Source organism: Clavelina lepadiformis, chromosome 9, assembly GCF_947623445.1.
Source record: "Clavelina lepadiformis chromosome 9, kaClaLepa1.1, whole genome shotgun sequence".
Classification (NCBI taxonomy): Eukaryota; Metazoa; Chordata; class Ascidiacea; order Aplousobranchia; family Clavelinidae; genus Clavelina; species Clavelina lepadiformis.
In genome coordinates, this window is record NC_135248.1 from 14,470,490 (window position 1) to 14,484,545 (window position 14,056).

The 14,056-nt window shown below is 37.5% G+C and overlaps 3 protein-coding genes across 3 annotated transcripts; 2 read left to right on the top strand and 1 right to left on the bottom strand.

The window, feature by feature from the left end:
- Positions 1 to 860: 860 nt before the first annotated feature.
- LOC143470826 (protein unc-93 homolog A-like) lies at positions 861 to 6,286 on the top strand. Its single transcript, XM_076969107.1, has 8 exons — positions 861 to 2,576; positions 3,186 to 3,332; positions 3,428 to 3,609; positions 3,772 to 4,125; positions 4,927 to 5,100; positions 5,180 to 5,414; positions 5,881 to 6,048; positions 6,116 to 6,286. Exons 1-8 carry the CDS (start codon positions 2,453 to 2,455, stop codon positions 6,220 to 6,222), a joined length of 1,491 nt encoding a protein of 496 aa, XP_076825222.1. The 5' UTR covers positions 861 to 2,452; the 3' UTR covers positions 6,223 to 6,286.
- Positions 6,287 to 6,437: 151 nt separating this feature from the next.
- LOC143470829 (prohibitin-2-like) lies at positions 6,438 to 10,198 on the bottom strand. The gene is made up of 10 exons (XM_076969111.1): positions 9,954 to 10,198; positions 9,439 to 9,536; positions 9,236 to 9,306; positions 8,589 to 8,698; positions 8,339 to 8,422; positions 8,102 to 8,231; positions 7,396 to 7,499; positions 7,151 to 7,228; positions 6,999 to 7,075; positions 6,438 to 6,626 (listed from the first exon to the last, which is right to left on the bottom strand). The coding sequence occupies exons 1-10, from the start codon at positions 10,056 to 10,058 to the stop codon at positions 6,611 to 6,613; spliced, it is 873 nt and encodes a 290-aa protein (XP_076825226.1). The 5' UTR covers positions 10,059 to 10,198; the 3' UTR covers positions 6,438 to 6,610.
- Positions 10,199 to 11,899: 1,701 nt separating this feature from the next.
- On the top strand, positions 11,900 to 13,833 carry LOC143470495 (ATP synthase subunit C lysine N-methyltransferase-like). The gene is made up of 5 exons (XM_076968666.1): positions 11,900 to 12,299; positions 12,825 to 12,944; positions 13,072 to 13,146; positions 13,227 to 13,340; positions 13,532 to 13,833. Exons 1-5 carry the CDS (start codon positions 12,150 to 12,152, stop codon positions 13,691 to 13,693), a joined length of 621 nt encoding a protein of 206 aa, XP_076824781.1. The 5' UTR covers positions 11,900 to 12,149; the 3' UTR covers positions 13,694 to 13,833.
- The last annotated feature ends 223 nt before the right edge of the window (positions 13,834 to 14,056 follow it).

Here is a 14,056-nt window from a genome sequence, read left to right on the forward strand (position 1 = left end):
TTGCAATGAGAGCTCAAATTAAGCTCATCACAGGAGCCATCATCATCAAAGGTCAAAACAGATGACCAAAAATATTGAAGTAATACCAAGACCGTATTTGGTTAAGTGGAAAAGGAAAATTGATGCTTAATTTGGTGGACCTAATCACATAGCTTTAAAGGCATTTTTACTGCTGTTATAAAAGCGTTTTTAGTTTATAATCAACGGGGTTTCGGATCTGATTTGGGTATTACGCTGGAATAATCGAAATCAAATGTTAATCAGTTATCATGCCAAACATGAAAACAAATTGAACTCGATTTAATATGCATTTGAGACTTGTTCAGGATTTGGTTTGATGCTGATTAATCGAAGACAATTATCAAATAACACAGACAAAGGAGACTGATAGATTAAGACCAACTAATTATAACAAGTCCACACATGACGGTTCTCTGCCTAAATTTCGGAGCATACATAAATATAGGCTACGGCACAACAATATCCCAAATAATAATACTTGTCTTAGCCTAATGATTCTTGCCAAATGTACATCACTAGCATTTCTGTAAATTCAATTTTTACATCAAACTTGCGTTCGCATTTGTCTCATGAACGCAACGCAGTTGAAATCCTTTTGGCACTTGCCGCAAGAAAAATGAAATCTGAGTCACCAAATCAATGATGCATGAAGATCAACGACTCATCTACATTTGCCTAAAATACAGGTCTGCAAAAATCGAGCAGTGTTATTTGAACTGAAGCGTAACTTCACTTCTAGTGTAAGTTTTTCTTTTCAATTTTCGCGCTACGCTGAGTTGAGATGTTAAAATAGTAAGTTAGTTGTTAAGTTAGTTAGGTGTTAGTTAGTTAGTAAGTTAGTTAGGTGTTAGTTAGTTAGGTGTTAGTTAGTTAGGTGTTAGTTAGTTAGTAAGTTAGTTAGTTGTTACCGCAGCTTTGATTTGAGCTTTGAAATGAGAGTTTTATCATCAGACTGCGTTGTTTGAGACAGGTTAGAGGAAAAGATACGTACATAGTTCATCTGTATTGTTAATAATAAATTCAACACATCTTGCTACTTGAATAAATGCACAGCTAAACATATTACAAGATAAAAAATGTGTAAAAAAACTAAAGAAACTCTGTTGTGGTTTGCTGTCGAACGCATAGCAAGTCGACCAAATCTTTTTTTTTTAAACTGGGACGAAGAAACTGCGTTGTTGGTTGTTCCAGCTACAAAGTTAATGACAATGTTCAAAAACTCCTTTCAAGGATCTACAAATCATTCCGTGGTTTATATTAAGTTGACGGACACAGCCATAACAGCATATAGGCCTAAGACATATTTAAAGGCGCACGGAAAAACAACGATTTATGGAAAGGACAATGACACGTAGCCTAAATAGACATTTTTGTACAAGTTTACTGGAAATTCTAGAGATTATTTATCGTATTCAGTGACACAGCTAGGGTGCCGCTTTACTACTTTATAGATTAATCAAATAATTGGATGTTGGTTAAGCTTAAACGAGAGCAATTAACATAAAGGTACAAATGCTTAGCACAGGAATAACCCATACAAAAATCTCGAGTTGAAGAATAAGTCCAAAACTAGTTGACAGTGCAACATAAAAAGGAGGAAAACGAATTTTTTAGCTAATACTACAAATTTATTTCCAAAAATGTTTCGCAATTAACGACGTAAATTTAGTCTAACTGTGACATATGTTTGCCCTTTGACATATGTTCGAACATGGCCTTTAACAAGTTAGCAATGAGAATTCTATTTGTATACTTATTTTCATGATTAAGCCAAATAAAAGCAAAATCTCGTGAGATTTCTGTGTGTATCCAACTTTAGTCATGTTATTTCTTGCTACCGTAGCGACACACGGGAGGTCACGTCAGGTGATGCATTATACGACGACCTTTTTGACTTTACGAGCTCGCTTGGTGCAAGTAAGATCGTTTTTTTTAAACAGGTTATTTTGACAGGTTTACTGCAGTGTCTGTCAGCTTAGGGCTTGCTACAGCGTTTAGACATTTACGCTCGGCGAGACTCAGCAAATAAACCCATCGATTTGGTTAATTACGAGAAAAAAAAGCGGGAAATTCAAAAATATTTTGGAACCTTAAACGTGTAAACGTGAGATGGATAATTAATTTTCGAGCATCGGTGTTTCCTATCAGTAATATGCGTATCACCAATCACTGTGAGAGTCGAATGCCAAATATGTTTGATGCCTTCCAGTTGTTCTAGAATAAATACCTTTGCTTTAATTAACACATCTGTGCAATGATTTAATGCTCAGTTAACCTATTTATCTCGACATGATGAGCCATTAAGTAAAACTGTGCTAACTGCTGTATGAAGATTAAACTACTTATGTTTATTTTGTTTAATGATTGGTTTATTTATGTTCATAAAATCTGAGGCCAATCCTATGATTCTAGTTCAGGAACGATCCACAGCATGTGCGCTGAGAAAACCAGTAGAGTTAGATTCTATTTGTTTCTGGTCGGTGTTGTTCTGACCTTGAGTGGAGCGTACGGTGTTGTCCCTTTGGTTTCGAGCTTAAACGTAGAGGAAGCAATTGGTAAGTTGATAGCAAAGCAATTTACTAATGTGATACTGTACATGACATACTCAAATATGGTTTCATGTTTTAACAATGGATCACATCACCGAGCACAGTGATGTTTGCTACTGTAAAACTTCTGTCCACTTTGTTTAATCTGCTTGTTGTCTTGTCTTGATTAGTCGACTGTAAACTCGACTCGTCTTGGTCTGTCAGTTTCTCACATGAAAGGTTGAGAACCGTTGCCTTAGGGGTTCATGGACTCCAGGTTAATAACCCCTGAGCTAGAGGTTCTCAAATAGGAAAAGGTTGGGAACTACTGTCCTTATAACAATAATAATAAATAATAATAATAATAAAAATATTTACATGGCGCCCTTAACTGATAAGAAGAATCGCTCTAAAACGTTAAACAATCACATAAGTTATAAAACAACAAAACTGAAAACGTTTTTTTAAGCCATGTGCTATAGCCTAAATAAGCTCTACATTCAAGAAGTAGCCTATATACAATTACTTTTTTGTCTTTTGCAAGATGCTCACAGTACATGTATCACGACACTAAGTTATACCAGAAAATAGTTTGTGATTGACAGCTTTGTAACAACCTTGATCTTCTTTCAACAGGATCTCTTACCCTTGCGATCGGGTACGCTTTAGCCATACCCAGCACATTCCTCGTCCCAGCTGTAGCAGCCGCATTTGGCATCAGAACCGTTGTAGTCATAGCAGCAACCTGCTATTTTTTGTTTGTACTGGGAAACGTTTACACAGGTGATGTTTACAGTATTCATAGAACCCATCAATCAAACGCTAAATATCTCAACCTAACTTGAAACAGATTTGTGTGGATGACTTGTTTTCCTTAGCTTACTACACGTTGATTCCGGCCGCAGTGTTCTTTGGAGTCAGCGACGGTTGGTATTGGAGTTCAGGTTCAATTGTTGCCAACAACTTTGCAATGGAAATATCGAAAAATGAACCAGGCACATACGAAAAACGTCGCCGTCTGTTCACCGGAATTTTCTTTGCTGCTTCTCACACTGGAACGGTATCAGTTGAAAACTGGCTATTTTTTGCGCCTGCTAGCTACAGTATAAACTTTTATATTCTCCAGAAGATGTTTTGTTCATATGCAAACTGTTAAACTAACTCTCTAGATCTAGGCTCTGCGTCGTTGTGAAGTTTGTAATATCTGCTGTTATTATTCAAGGTTTTTGGCAGCGCTGTCAGTGTCGTATTCTTGTTTGTGGACAGACAGCTGTCTGGCAGGAGCAACTTTACAACGAACCGAGATTTCTCCTTCTGCGGAGCGAACGATTGTCAAGACCCGAACATAACACTTGCCAACATCGAACAGTACACCCCTGCCTTTGTCGCCACACGCTACAGCTTAATCGCATTTCTGGCCGGTCTCATAATAATTGCGGTTATCTTATACCGAGTTAATTTACCCGTTGAAGCTGGCCGAAGTGAAGTTGATCGAACAAATAGAGAAACAATTAACACGTCATCTGACATCACGACGACACCATCAAATGATGACGAAGCAGCAACAGCCAATCAGGTCAGGATGAAGTTTGTAATTCTTTATCCACTGCGTTTGCAACCCTTCAACCTGCATGGACTCTGGTCAACGGGCGCAAAAGTTACAAAACTAAAAATGCGTCCATCGGACAATGCGCCTCAGACAAACTTGGTAACTGAGGCTTGAAAAGTATAAATTGAATCAACGCTGTCGAAAGACTCTTCTAAGTTTGTAAATAAATGATTTGCGTCATATTACGATCAGGTAAATATCACTAACCCTTTAAACATTAAAGAGACGAAACTGTGAATACAGTACTTTGAATCTATGCTGAAAGAAATTCCTCCACAGCGCCGTCCTATTCTGGGAGGGGCCAAAGCTCCCTCTGCTTAGTCACGTGCTTGATAGCGATACCGCGCCATGAAGTTGCTGATGTAAAACCTCATCGAAGGCAACCTTACAACCACAAAGTTTCGCTGTTATTGAGACTTTTCGAGAACGTAAAACCTTTCCAAGTTACGTCTAACTGGATGTCATTCAACACCAGACGATGCTCAACTGATGATTGAATTTTTTGCGAATGACATTCAGGTCCCTAACCTAAAATATCAGACGACACCGAAAGTTTACATTTTTTGGAAACTTTGTTGTTGTTTCTGGAAACAGTTTTTCATGGGGCCAACCTTTTGCAGGAGAAGCCAAGCCCCGCCTCTTTACGAAAACGACCACGACCACATCTTTTTTGTGGGGCCTTGTACCGCACCATAAAACTTCTGTTGCATCAATTTATCAAAGCCTACATTCTTTCACGATGCATCGTTGTTATTGTAACTTTTCAAGAACTCGACACCATTTCAAGTGATCGCCAAGTCTTTGAAGTCAACCTTAAAGCTGCTGATCACGTCCAAGCATCTTTTGATTATGTGGCTTGCAATCTACGGCGGAATGACGCTCAGCTTCTTCAACGGAGAAATCACCAGAGCTTTTGTATCCTGCGTCTTGGGAGTTGACAAGGTGTGCGTATCACTGAAGCTTATTCTATGCTGGATGCGCCTAATTTACTAACTTATTCTTGTTTTGGCATCTACAACAGGTAGGCGTGGCGGTAATTCTGCTTGCTTCCGGTGAGGCCATGACTGCTTACGTTGGCGGAAAAGTTAACGGCAAGTATGGTCGCAATTATCCGTTTGCTTTCGCATTCGTGCTCGATGTTTCAAGTTATGTGGTGTGCTTGAACTGGCAAATTACCGAAAATACGACCTGGGTGATTTACATTCTCTCGTTCATGTTTGGAATGTCGGATGGTTTGTGGCAAAGTCAGACCAACGGTGAGTGGCTCAACCGCCCTATAACATGGAGATATGTCTGTCCTGGAAGTCACAGATGTGCCAATAGATTTATAAGGCAAAGTAATACAGCATGCGTTATAATATTTCTCTGAGGTTCAGTTCAGTTGTATACATGAACGTAAAACGTTTTCATCAGGACAAGTCTCCGTCACACGATGCTATAGTTCTAAACATACTCTCAAAACGGGTCGTGTTTTGACAAGAACGTGATATTGATAACGGGTATACAAGACTATTATCTGCCGACCTTTCCTATCTTATGCAAAACAGAATTTCATTCTCAGTTCGTCCATCTCACCTGTTCACGTACATTTAGAGCTCGTTTTGAGAAATCTTCTTAATGCTTTAGTGTTTTAACTATTATGAGAATGGTTTTGACACAAAGGCTTGCTTGGGCCTCAACGATTGTCTTGGGTCAGTATCATAATGCAAATTGTTTTTGTAGAAATGTATGGAAGTTTCTTTCGAGACGATAACAAGCAAGCTTTAGTAGCCTGGAATATCATGTACGAGGTTGGACTTGCTACTCAGTTCGCCATCAGCAAAGCTCTGTGCGTTTGGCAGAAAATATACCTGCAAATTGCCCTGATGGCTGTGGCAGGAATTTTGTACGGTAAGAACATTCTTCCTAGCCTTGGTCAAGCGACTATTTTGCTCTTAAATCCTGATTGTTTTTGCAGGTGTCGCATATTATATATTTGTTTGGAGACTTCGAGAAGAAAAAATCTTTGAAAATCGTACCGGACCCAGCTCCAATCATATTCTCACAATCAGCGAAAGATTATGAAAAGTTGGTCGCTTGTAGGTTCACTGCTTCCACTGCGCCTAGTGACGTCAGCAACTTCGAAGCAAGGAATCGATGGATATTTTATGCTTGGCAAAAGTATATGGGAGTTGGAACAATGGCCTATGACAGTCTTTTTGCTGCCTGGCTTTCCAGACATCTGTGTTCATATAAATTTCCTACTGTTGTTAAAATCCCATTGGTCTGACTATAAGAAAAATTGTACAAATATTTTACTCATTCAACTGCAACATAATTCGCCTGCGGTGTAAGTTATTTATGACGTAACAAGCGTAAAACGTTAGAATCATTAAGTCGTGGGGAATTCCCAGGTCAGATTCTTCTGAATAATCGTTCATCCAATGCAAAAGGTTAACTCCCGGTCTGATTCTTACTTCTTAGCTAATCTGAAAAAACAAAAGAAATCATGGTATCAAATATTGAAGCTAGATCACGATTAACCACATTATCATCAGTGAATGTATAGGGGTGTGAAACTACTGATTTTATCACAATGGGCCACGACGTACAAATGTGATGACGATGAAGGTCAGACAACAGTTATAAGTATTTAGAAGCAATGACGGCATACTTGATGATTATTCGCGGGAGGCGGAAAACGTATTTAGGTACACATACGCCCGGACGAGGGCTTTATGTTGAACGCCTCCCTTATAGGCTATGTACCGGCTATAGCTAATGGGACATTATGTGCAATGATGTGAAAGTTAAGATGTGATCAAACACGCTGAGACGTTAAATTTCAATTAATCTCATACTTTTGGTAATTGTCCTCCCCAATATTTAACATTAGACTGCTGGCATCCAAGTACACGCTATTTTGAGCTTCGGAAATCTGAAAGATAACATTAGTTAGGTAAGTTATAATGGAAGCACTTCGCTGATAGTTTCCACTCCCAAAAAGACTCACAGTTTTAGCGATGTTCTGGGCAGCTCGTATTCTTCGCAACTTCAAGAAACCAGGGTTTTTGCTGATCGCCTCACCAACGTGTTCACAGTTAAGAAAAAGGCAACTGGGCAGACACAAAACCTGTCACCATGACTGACATACATGAATAAGTAACGACTCAGTCGACTAAACTTGGGTTTTAAAGATCAAAGTGTAGGTGGTATTTAGAAGCATCGATGCCAAGTAATGAGCAAATGAAAGGATATAGTTTTGGCAATCTGAGCTTCTCCCTCAGCTTGTACGATCTTCTGCTGTCTGTCCTGCTTTGCTCGCTCCACGATGTACTGAGCTTTTTGGGCGTCTTGCTGAGCTGTGTGATAAGGTCGTGGTTTGAGATAAATCACATTTTCAATGCAAGTTACTTTCTGAGGAACATGCCATCAGATTTTCGCTGTAAAACATTCTCTTAGAAGCAACTGATGCAACTGTAGAAAGCACTAGCACAACGTTTCCCAAGAACAACTTGTTTACAATTCCTATTTATCTTTAAAACAGTTCGAAACAAGGACTGGGACCGAAAACATAATTGCTATATAAAAATTCAGCTACTATAACAGCAATGGCTGCTTATAAACAAGTAACCCTTGTGTACAATCAAGATGAAGCAAATTTAGATTGTGCGCAATAGCTTGAGAAATGTTGCCCTAGCATATGTGTTACTTCAGTTAAAAGCAGAAATATTTCCATTTGCATATTCCTGTAGTCAAATAAAGAAGTGTTTGATCTCCTGCAGAATTAGCCAGGGTAGCAAATAAATTAAATAGAATCAATTTGCAAAATATAGACATGACTATACAGAGAGCAAGTTACACCAGTCGAGCAAGCTCGAGTTCATTAATGCCTTTCAAACCACATCATATAGCAATGTGATTACGATTTTATATCAACTTGGCCATGCCTTCTGTCACTAACCGACTTGCTTAGCTTCAACAGCATGTGTGTATTCTCTACTAAATGATAGATCGGTGATGGCGACATCATCCAGGATCATGTGAAAATCTTTCGTGCGTTCTGTCAGTTGTTGCTTGATCAACAGTGAAACCTGGATAAAAATTGCGCTGTTGTAATACTTGACTGGCACTTCTGACGATGCGTTTCACTTCAAGTAAGTCGCCAGCCACAAAAGCATTGTTTTGCTCTTACTCATACCTGAGATCTCTGGGTTATAAGCTGACTGGCATTAAATTTCGCCACCACACTCTTCAGAACCTCGTTGACAATGGAAGGAAGAACCTAATAAAACGAGCTGTAAATAGTTTCTTGCAATTATGTCTGGCAATTGAAGCTGGAACCACCCAAAAAGTAGAGCAAATAATTAAACAATAACTCTGGTACAAGAACTAATGACAAAAATAATCACATTTACACTGTAATTACAAAAAAAATTATATACGACTACCTTTTCATCATAATCTGTTCCAATCATTTGTGTGATTATTGGAAGTTTAGCAGCTTCAGGCCTTGTCAAAACTCGAAGGTTGATATTAACCATCTGCAGATCTTTGCTTCCTGTACAGTGAATAAAATTTTACATCGAGTGACGTTTGTAAAGAAAAATGAGTTTAAAACTGACATCAAGATTTGAATAAAAACTAGAGAGAAAGTTGGTTTTGAAAGTGCAGTGTCATCAGATTACTAAAGATGGAAATCATGCTCCTTGACTTGCAAGTGTGACTGGTACAACCGAGATATACCAAGGACAACACTGTTACTGTCCCAATAAGCAGAAATAAAATATCCTCTCTATTTCTGGAGTCAAATGGGAAGTGTTTAATAAGATCCTGAGTTTACAATGCAAGGCTACGAATTTTGAGTGAAATGCAGTCTTAGAGTTGCTAAGAAGCAAGCATATGGACACTCAGCCATACATCAAGAATACAGGATACAGGTTGCACCAGTCTAGCAACGTCAAAGCTCTTATTCGCCTTAACGATCATCATTTGACACCACTACAGCACTTTGTTAACTAGCTGGATCCATACGAATAGATTTGCTACAAATTTTAGTGAAATAAAATGTATTAAACTGACTGAGTTCATATTTTACCTGTTGGGGAGCCAACCCTTGTCGGTCTGGATCGAATGTTGTATATAATTGGATACTGAAACCACGGTATTCTGAAAAATAAATATCAGGCAATAAGTAATGTACAAACTTGAAAGAAGCAGTATAGTAGTAAAATAAAATAACAGTCGTAAAATAGCAACTTTAATATGATTATACAATGAAAGTCATTGCGCGATTTCTACCTGAAATGAAGTCCTTCCCCATAAACTTCATGCTTGACACCTCCAATCCTGTTGAAAATAACAGATCGGTGACCCCCCTCGACGGTGTAAATAGATTCCTGCAAGTAAATTTCAATTATTACCAGTCTAAAAATTTTACACTGTATACTCGTCTACAGACTATGGCTGTTTTCGCTGAGATCTCAGCTGTGCAGATGCCAAATTCCGCTGTACAAGGAAGCAGCTTCTCTGCGGCTCGTGGTCAATTGTGATAGGGAATATTTGTCCTTTTACAACAAAAATTGGAAAAAAATCGGTGTATCCATTTTTTTTTTGACTTTGTATTTTTTTAGTAGACATTGATTTCTCCTGGTGTACAACACTGTTTTGGCCAAAAATTTTCACCATACTCTGAAGTCTGGACTCTGTATAGCGACTTACCAATATATATCTTTAATTGTGGATCGAAATAATACTTACAATAATACAAACTACATGAACCTTTCACATTTTAGGTCTTAAATCAATTCACTCACTTTTATTCCATAAATTAAAGCTCCAATTCCAAGCAACGCACCTCCACCACCACCGAGCCGAGATGCCAATTTACCCAGTCGCCCTGCTCCATCTCGTAAAGACATCTCTTAAACGCTAATTTATATGTTTAAGTTATAATTCTACTTCAACAGACAACGATTGCAAACTTATTTCCTTAGGTTACAATGACTAAGTGCGGGAGTGGCTCTGGCTTATCTCCAACTGAAAATAACGAGAAACATTTATACTAATTTCTAGCATGAGTTTGGTACCATCGTCACCTCACAGTTGATAGTCGATACTTAAAAATTACGATGATCATTACATTTTGGCACTTGTATGCACGAGATTCATCATCGTGTACAGCTAACTTTTTTATCTTCTTGCTTAGGCTATAATAAAAAAGCAAAGTATTGAAGCTTCAGTGCATGCCATCTTGTCAAAATATTGGTCCTGGCACGCACAATTTCTCGTCGAAAATTGTCGCATTTTCCGGTCGGGTCGTTACCATTATTGCATAACCTTTGAAAGCAACGTAGACTAAAACCTCAATTTTTTGTTTATTTATCATAAACCGATGTAAGCAGGTTTTAAACATGTAGAAGTTCAGCATGCTTGCGTGAAGCTTTTCATTGTGGCAGATGGGCTATAACCACGCGTTATCACAGGTTATACTGAAGCTGACTGAAAAACAATACCGGAATTTTTACAATATCGATTACACAAGCTACTTACAACCATTTAAGACAACTCAAAAATGTTCCTTTTTGAAAATCCTTAGCTAGAACAACTAAACGCCGCATACCAGTCCAAATGTTTCATCGTGCATGATGACATGGTTATGAAAGCAACGTGCAAGTCATTCAGCGCGTGTTTACGCACATAGACATCTATGGCAAACACAATTTACATTTATTTTGCTGTTAATCTTCTCAATCAATTGAATATTTCGAAAAATAAGTAGTACTATTTACCAGAAGTTTATCAAATGCTTTACAATTTTTAGATAAAGGTACATAAAACAACATCAGGATATCAAAAAAATCTTCAGCAAAAGGAAGCTTAGTCACTTTGTATTGTCTGTTTTTTGCCATTAGGTGTGCGGAGCGAAAGTTGATGGTAAGAACCAAACAATCTACAATAGTTCTTCAAAAATGCCTTTTAATGCGTAACAATACAGTTCAAGTAATGGGTTAATATTTTATGCATTTGTTAACAGCTGCTAGCCTACTCACCCTACAAAGTACTAGGGTATGTATTAAAGTTCTGTACCTGTAAATGTTCAATTAGAACAATGTGATGAAGAAACAATGAAAGACTTCCAACAAACTGCTACTTTATGGAATATCGAAGCTTTCAATTTCGGAAAGGTTGTAGCGAACACTACTCAGAATGTCTTCGGAAATAAAACTGGCTGATGACGCAGGATTAAAAGAAAAGATTATATACTATGCAAAGATTGCACACAAAGTAGGAAAGCCAGTGATAAAAAGTGGCATCATTGCTGTGCTGATGCTCCTCTTTTTACTCTTTACTGTACAGATCATGCTTCACCTATTTCGATCTGAGTGTTTGTTTTTTCTTCGTTAATTAAAATGGACAAACAAAACTTTAGCTTATGCTTGACATACCGTATTCATATCATGTGCTATAAAAAGATACCGTACATATAGAATTTTCCCAAATCAATTAATGGGTATTGCTCATCAAGTTATTTTCAGTTACGTGGGAGTGACCGCCTACCGGTAGATATTATAACTGCAACAACATTCAACAATCTTAGCAAACAATATCTTCAAATAACGGTGTGTCGACGTTAACAACAACCGGAAGAAACAAAATGCTGTACCTAATTAAAATGTACAGTATGTAATTACACATATATTACGGTATACATGAAAATATTGGAATAATAGCCAACGTTATACAATGTGTAATTGAAATGAAAGGTTATACACAATGCTTTAGCGAAAACTATCAAACTTAAAAAGCGACCGGTTCTTCAGATCAGCAAATCTGTCTAAACTGCCTTCATCAGTCACCACGGTGTGCACCTATTGCTATGGTTATACCTAGAGTTCCTAGTAAACCCAAACCATGAGATTTCACCTTGTACACTGTACAGGCAGACAGATCGCGTAGCCTATGTGTTAAGCAAGTGATGGTGTGATCGTGGTGCAGAGTTGTTTAGGTAGATGACAGAGTTAAACCTGTTGCAAGAAACGGAAGGGCAACTAAATAAGCCAAAGTCTAAACTTGGATTGGCTGCTTTTGGTCTTGTGGCTGGGTGTACTGTTGGTCTCTGTGTTGTCACAGCACCGTTTCTTTCACCTGCATTGAGAAAGGTTTGTGTTTTATCAGCTTATAAGCGTAGCAGCATAATACAGTAATAAGATATTTAGGCTAACGCTTCAGCAGGCCAGTGCAAAAGTTGCTAAAGTTTACATTTCTGTATATATACAGTAGAATCTGCTTCATAAATCCATCGATGTATTAAATCCAAGTTGCATAACATATATTACGAGTTACACTAATGTTGCATATCAATGCAATATTGTCCCATATGACTGTGCTGCAACATGAACATTTTACTCTGTGAAGCGAGAAATAGGCAACCATCTTAGAGTGACCTTTCCCCCCAACAAACCACGCTGCATCAGTTTATTTGCATTGCCGGCTGATAAATACATATTGTGCAATTTACTATAATAAAATATGTGTGCTTCTTTTTGAATAGTGCACTCTTTTTTATTGTGACTAATAATAAATCCACTGCTTATTAAATCCAAAATCGCTTAAGACGGAGGTGGATTTATAAAGCGAATTCTATTGTATTGTTATTCTGATATATTTGTTTGTATTTTCTATAGATTTGTCTTCCCTATGTTCCTGCCACAGATGCACAAGTCAAAAATGTAATCAAAGCACTTCATCACCCACCAAAACTTGGAAGGACACTTGTGGATATTGGAAGCGGAGATGGTCGCATTGTATGTCAATTTTAGACATCATCTACTTGTTTTTTGGCTAAAATTTAGCTTTACAATTTTTATAATGTAGGCCTACATTTCACTGCACTATTTATAACAACATGATTGTAATGCCATCTGTTTGTAGGTTTTCAAGGCGGCAAAGTATGGGTTTCATTCTACAGGTTATGAACTAAACCCATGGCTGGTGTTATACAGTATAGTAAGCTGAGTAATCAAGTTTCATTTGTGTGTTCTTCTCGCTGGAGGTTTTATAATAAGCTAATTTCTCGTTTAAATTAGATGCAGTCGTGGAAAAATGGTTTGTCGTATAACGCAAAGTTTCAGCGGATGGATTTATGGAAAGTGGATTACTCTAATTTTGATAATGTTGTTATTTTTGGTGTAGAAGAAATGGTAAGATGCTATATAAACATTTTATTGGTGCTCTAAAATAAATGTTATATCTGCAGTCAAATTTTGTAACTCACCGATCAAGTTTCAGGCACCAAACTTATTTCTGTATTGTTTCTGATTGTATGTTAAATTTGTTTTCTCTAGTATTGTCTGCCTTGCTGATAATTAATACAAACATTCTGTGTATTTAGATGCCTACACTTGAGATAAAGCTGCTTAAAGAAATGAGACCTGGATCAAAGATTGTTGCTTGTCGCTTTCCACTCCCAAATACTGCAATAACAAGTAGCCATGGAGAAGGTGCTGATACTGTTTGGACATATGACATCACAGGCTCATCAGAGAATGGCTGACATGCTCACCTTCCACGGAATAAAATATTATTTGGTCTTTTTTCACGTGTTCTGTAATTTTCGGTGAACGTTTTGCTAAAAATGCTCATTTGTGTGTTGCAAATGTATTGTAATGTTGTTAATTAAAATATGTTAAGGCATTTTTAGTAAACCTTTTCCTAACAAATTACAGGGATAATAGCAATATAATATATATATATATATATATATATACAGTAGTAATATTTTTGTGATAATATTAATGCCTGAATTCGATTAATGATAATGCAAGAAGCATATTATCGCCAGTTAGCAGTGCAACAATATTCAAGCATTGATATACTGTGATTATCATATGTGGTAACGGTTTAATTAATTAATTAA

Excerpts from the sequence above, each read along its gene's own strand:
- LOC143470829 (XM_076969111.1), bottom strand. The coding sequence starts at position 10,058 with ATGTCTTTACGAGATGGAGCAGGGCGACTGGGTAAATTGGCATCTCGG. Across the intron at positions 9,307-9,438 it reads GGGGAAGGACTTCATTTCAG|AATACCGTGGTTTCAGTATC; the intron begins GTAGAAATCGCG and ends TTTATTTTTCAG. Across the intron at positions 8,423-8,588 it reads GAACAGATTATGATGAAAAG|GTTCTTCCTTCCATTGTCAA; the intron begins GTAGTCGTATAT and ends TCGTTTTATTAG.
- LOC143470495 (XM_076968666.1), top strand. The coding sequence starts at position 12,150 with ATGACAGAGTTAAACCTGTTGCAAGAAACGGAAGGGCAACTAAATAAG. Across the intron at positions 12,300-12,824 it reads TTTCACCTGCATTGAGAAAG|ATTTGTCTTCCCTATGTTCC; the intron begins GTTTGTGTTTTA and ends TATTTTCTATAG. Across the intron at positions 13,147-13,226 it reads GGCTGGTGTTATACAGTATA|ATGCAGTCGTGGAAAAATGG; the intron begins GTAAGCTGAGTA and ends CGTTTAAATTAG.
- LOC143470826 (XM_076969107.1), top strand. The coding sequence starts at position 2,453 with ATGTGCGCTGAGAAAACCAGTAGAGTTAGATTCTATTTGTTTCTGGTC. Across the intron at positions 3,333-3,427 it reads ACTGGGAAACGTTTACACAG|CTTACTACACGTTGATTCCG; the intron begins GTGATGTTTACA and ends TGTTTTCCTTAG. Across the intron at positions 5,415-5,880 it reads GTGGCAAAGTCAGACCAACG|AAATGTATGGAAGTTTCTTT; the intron begins GTGAGTGGCTCA and ends TTGTTTTTGTAG.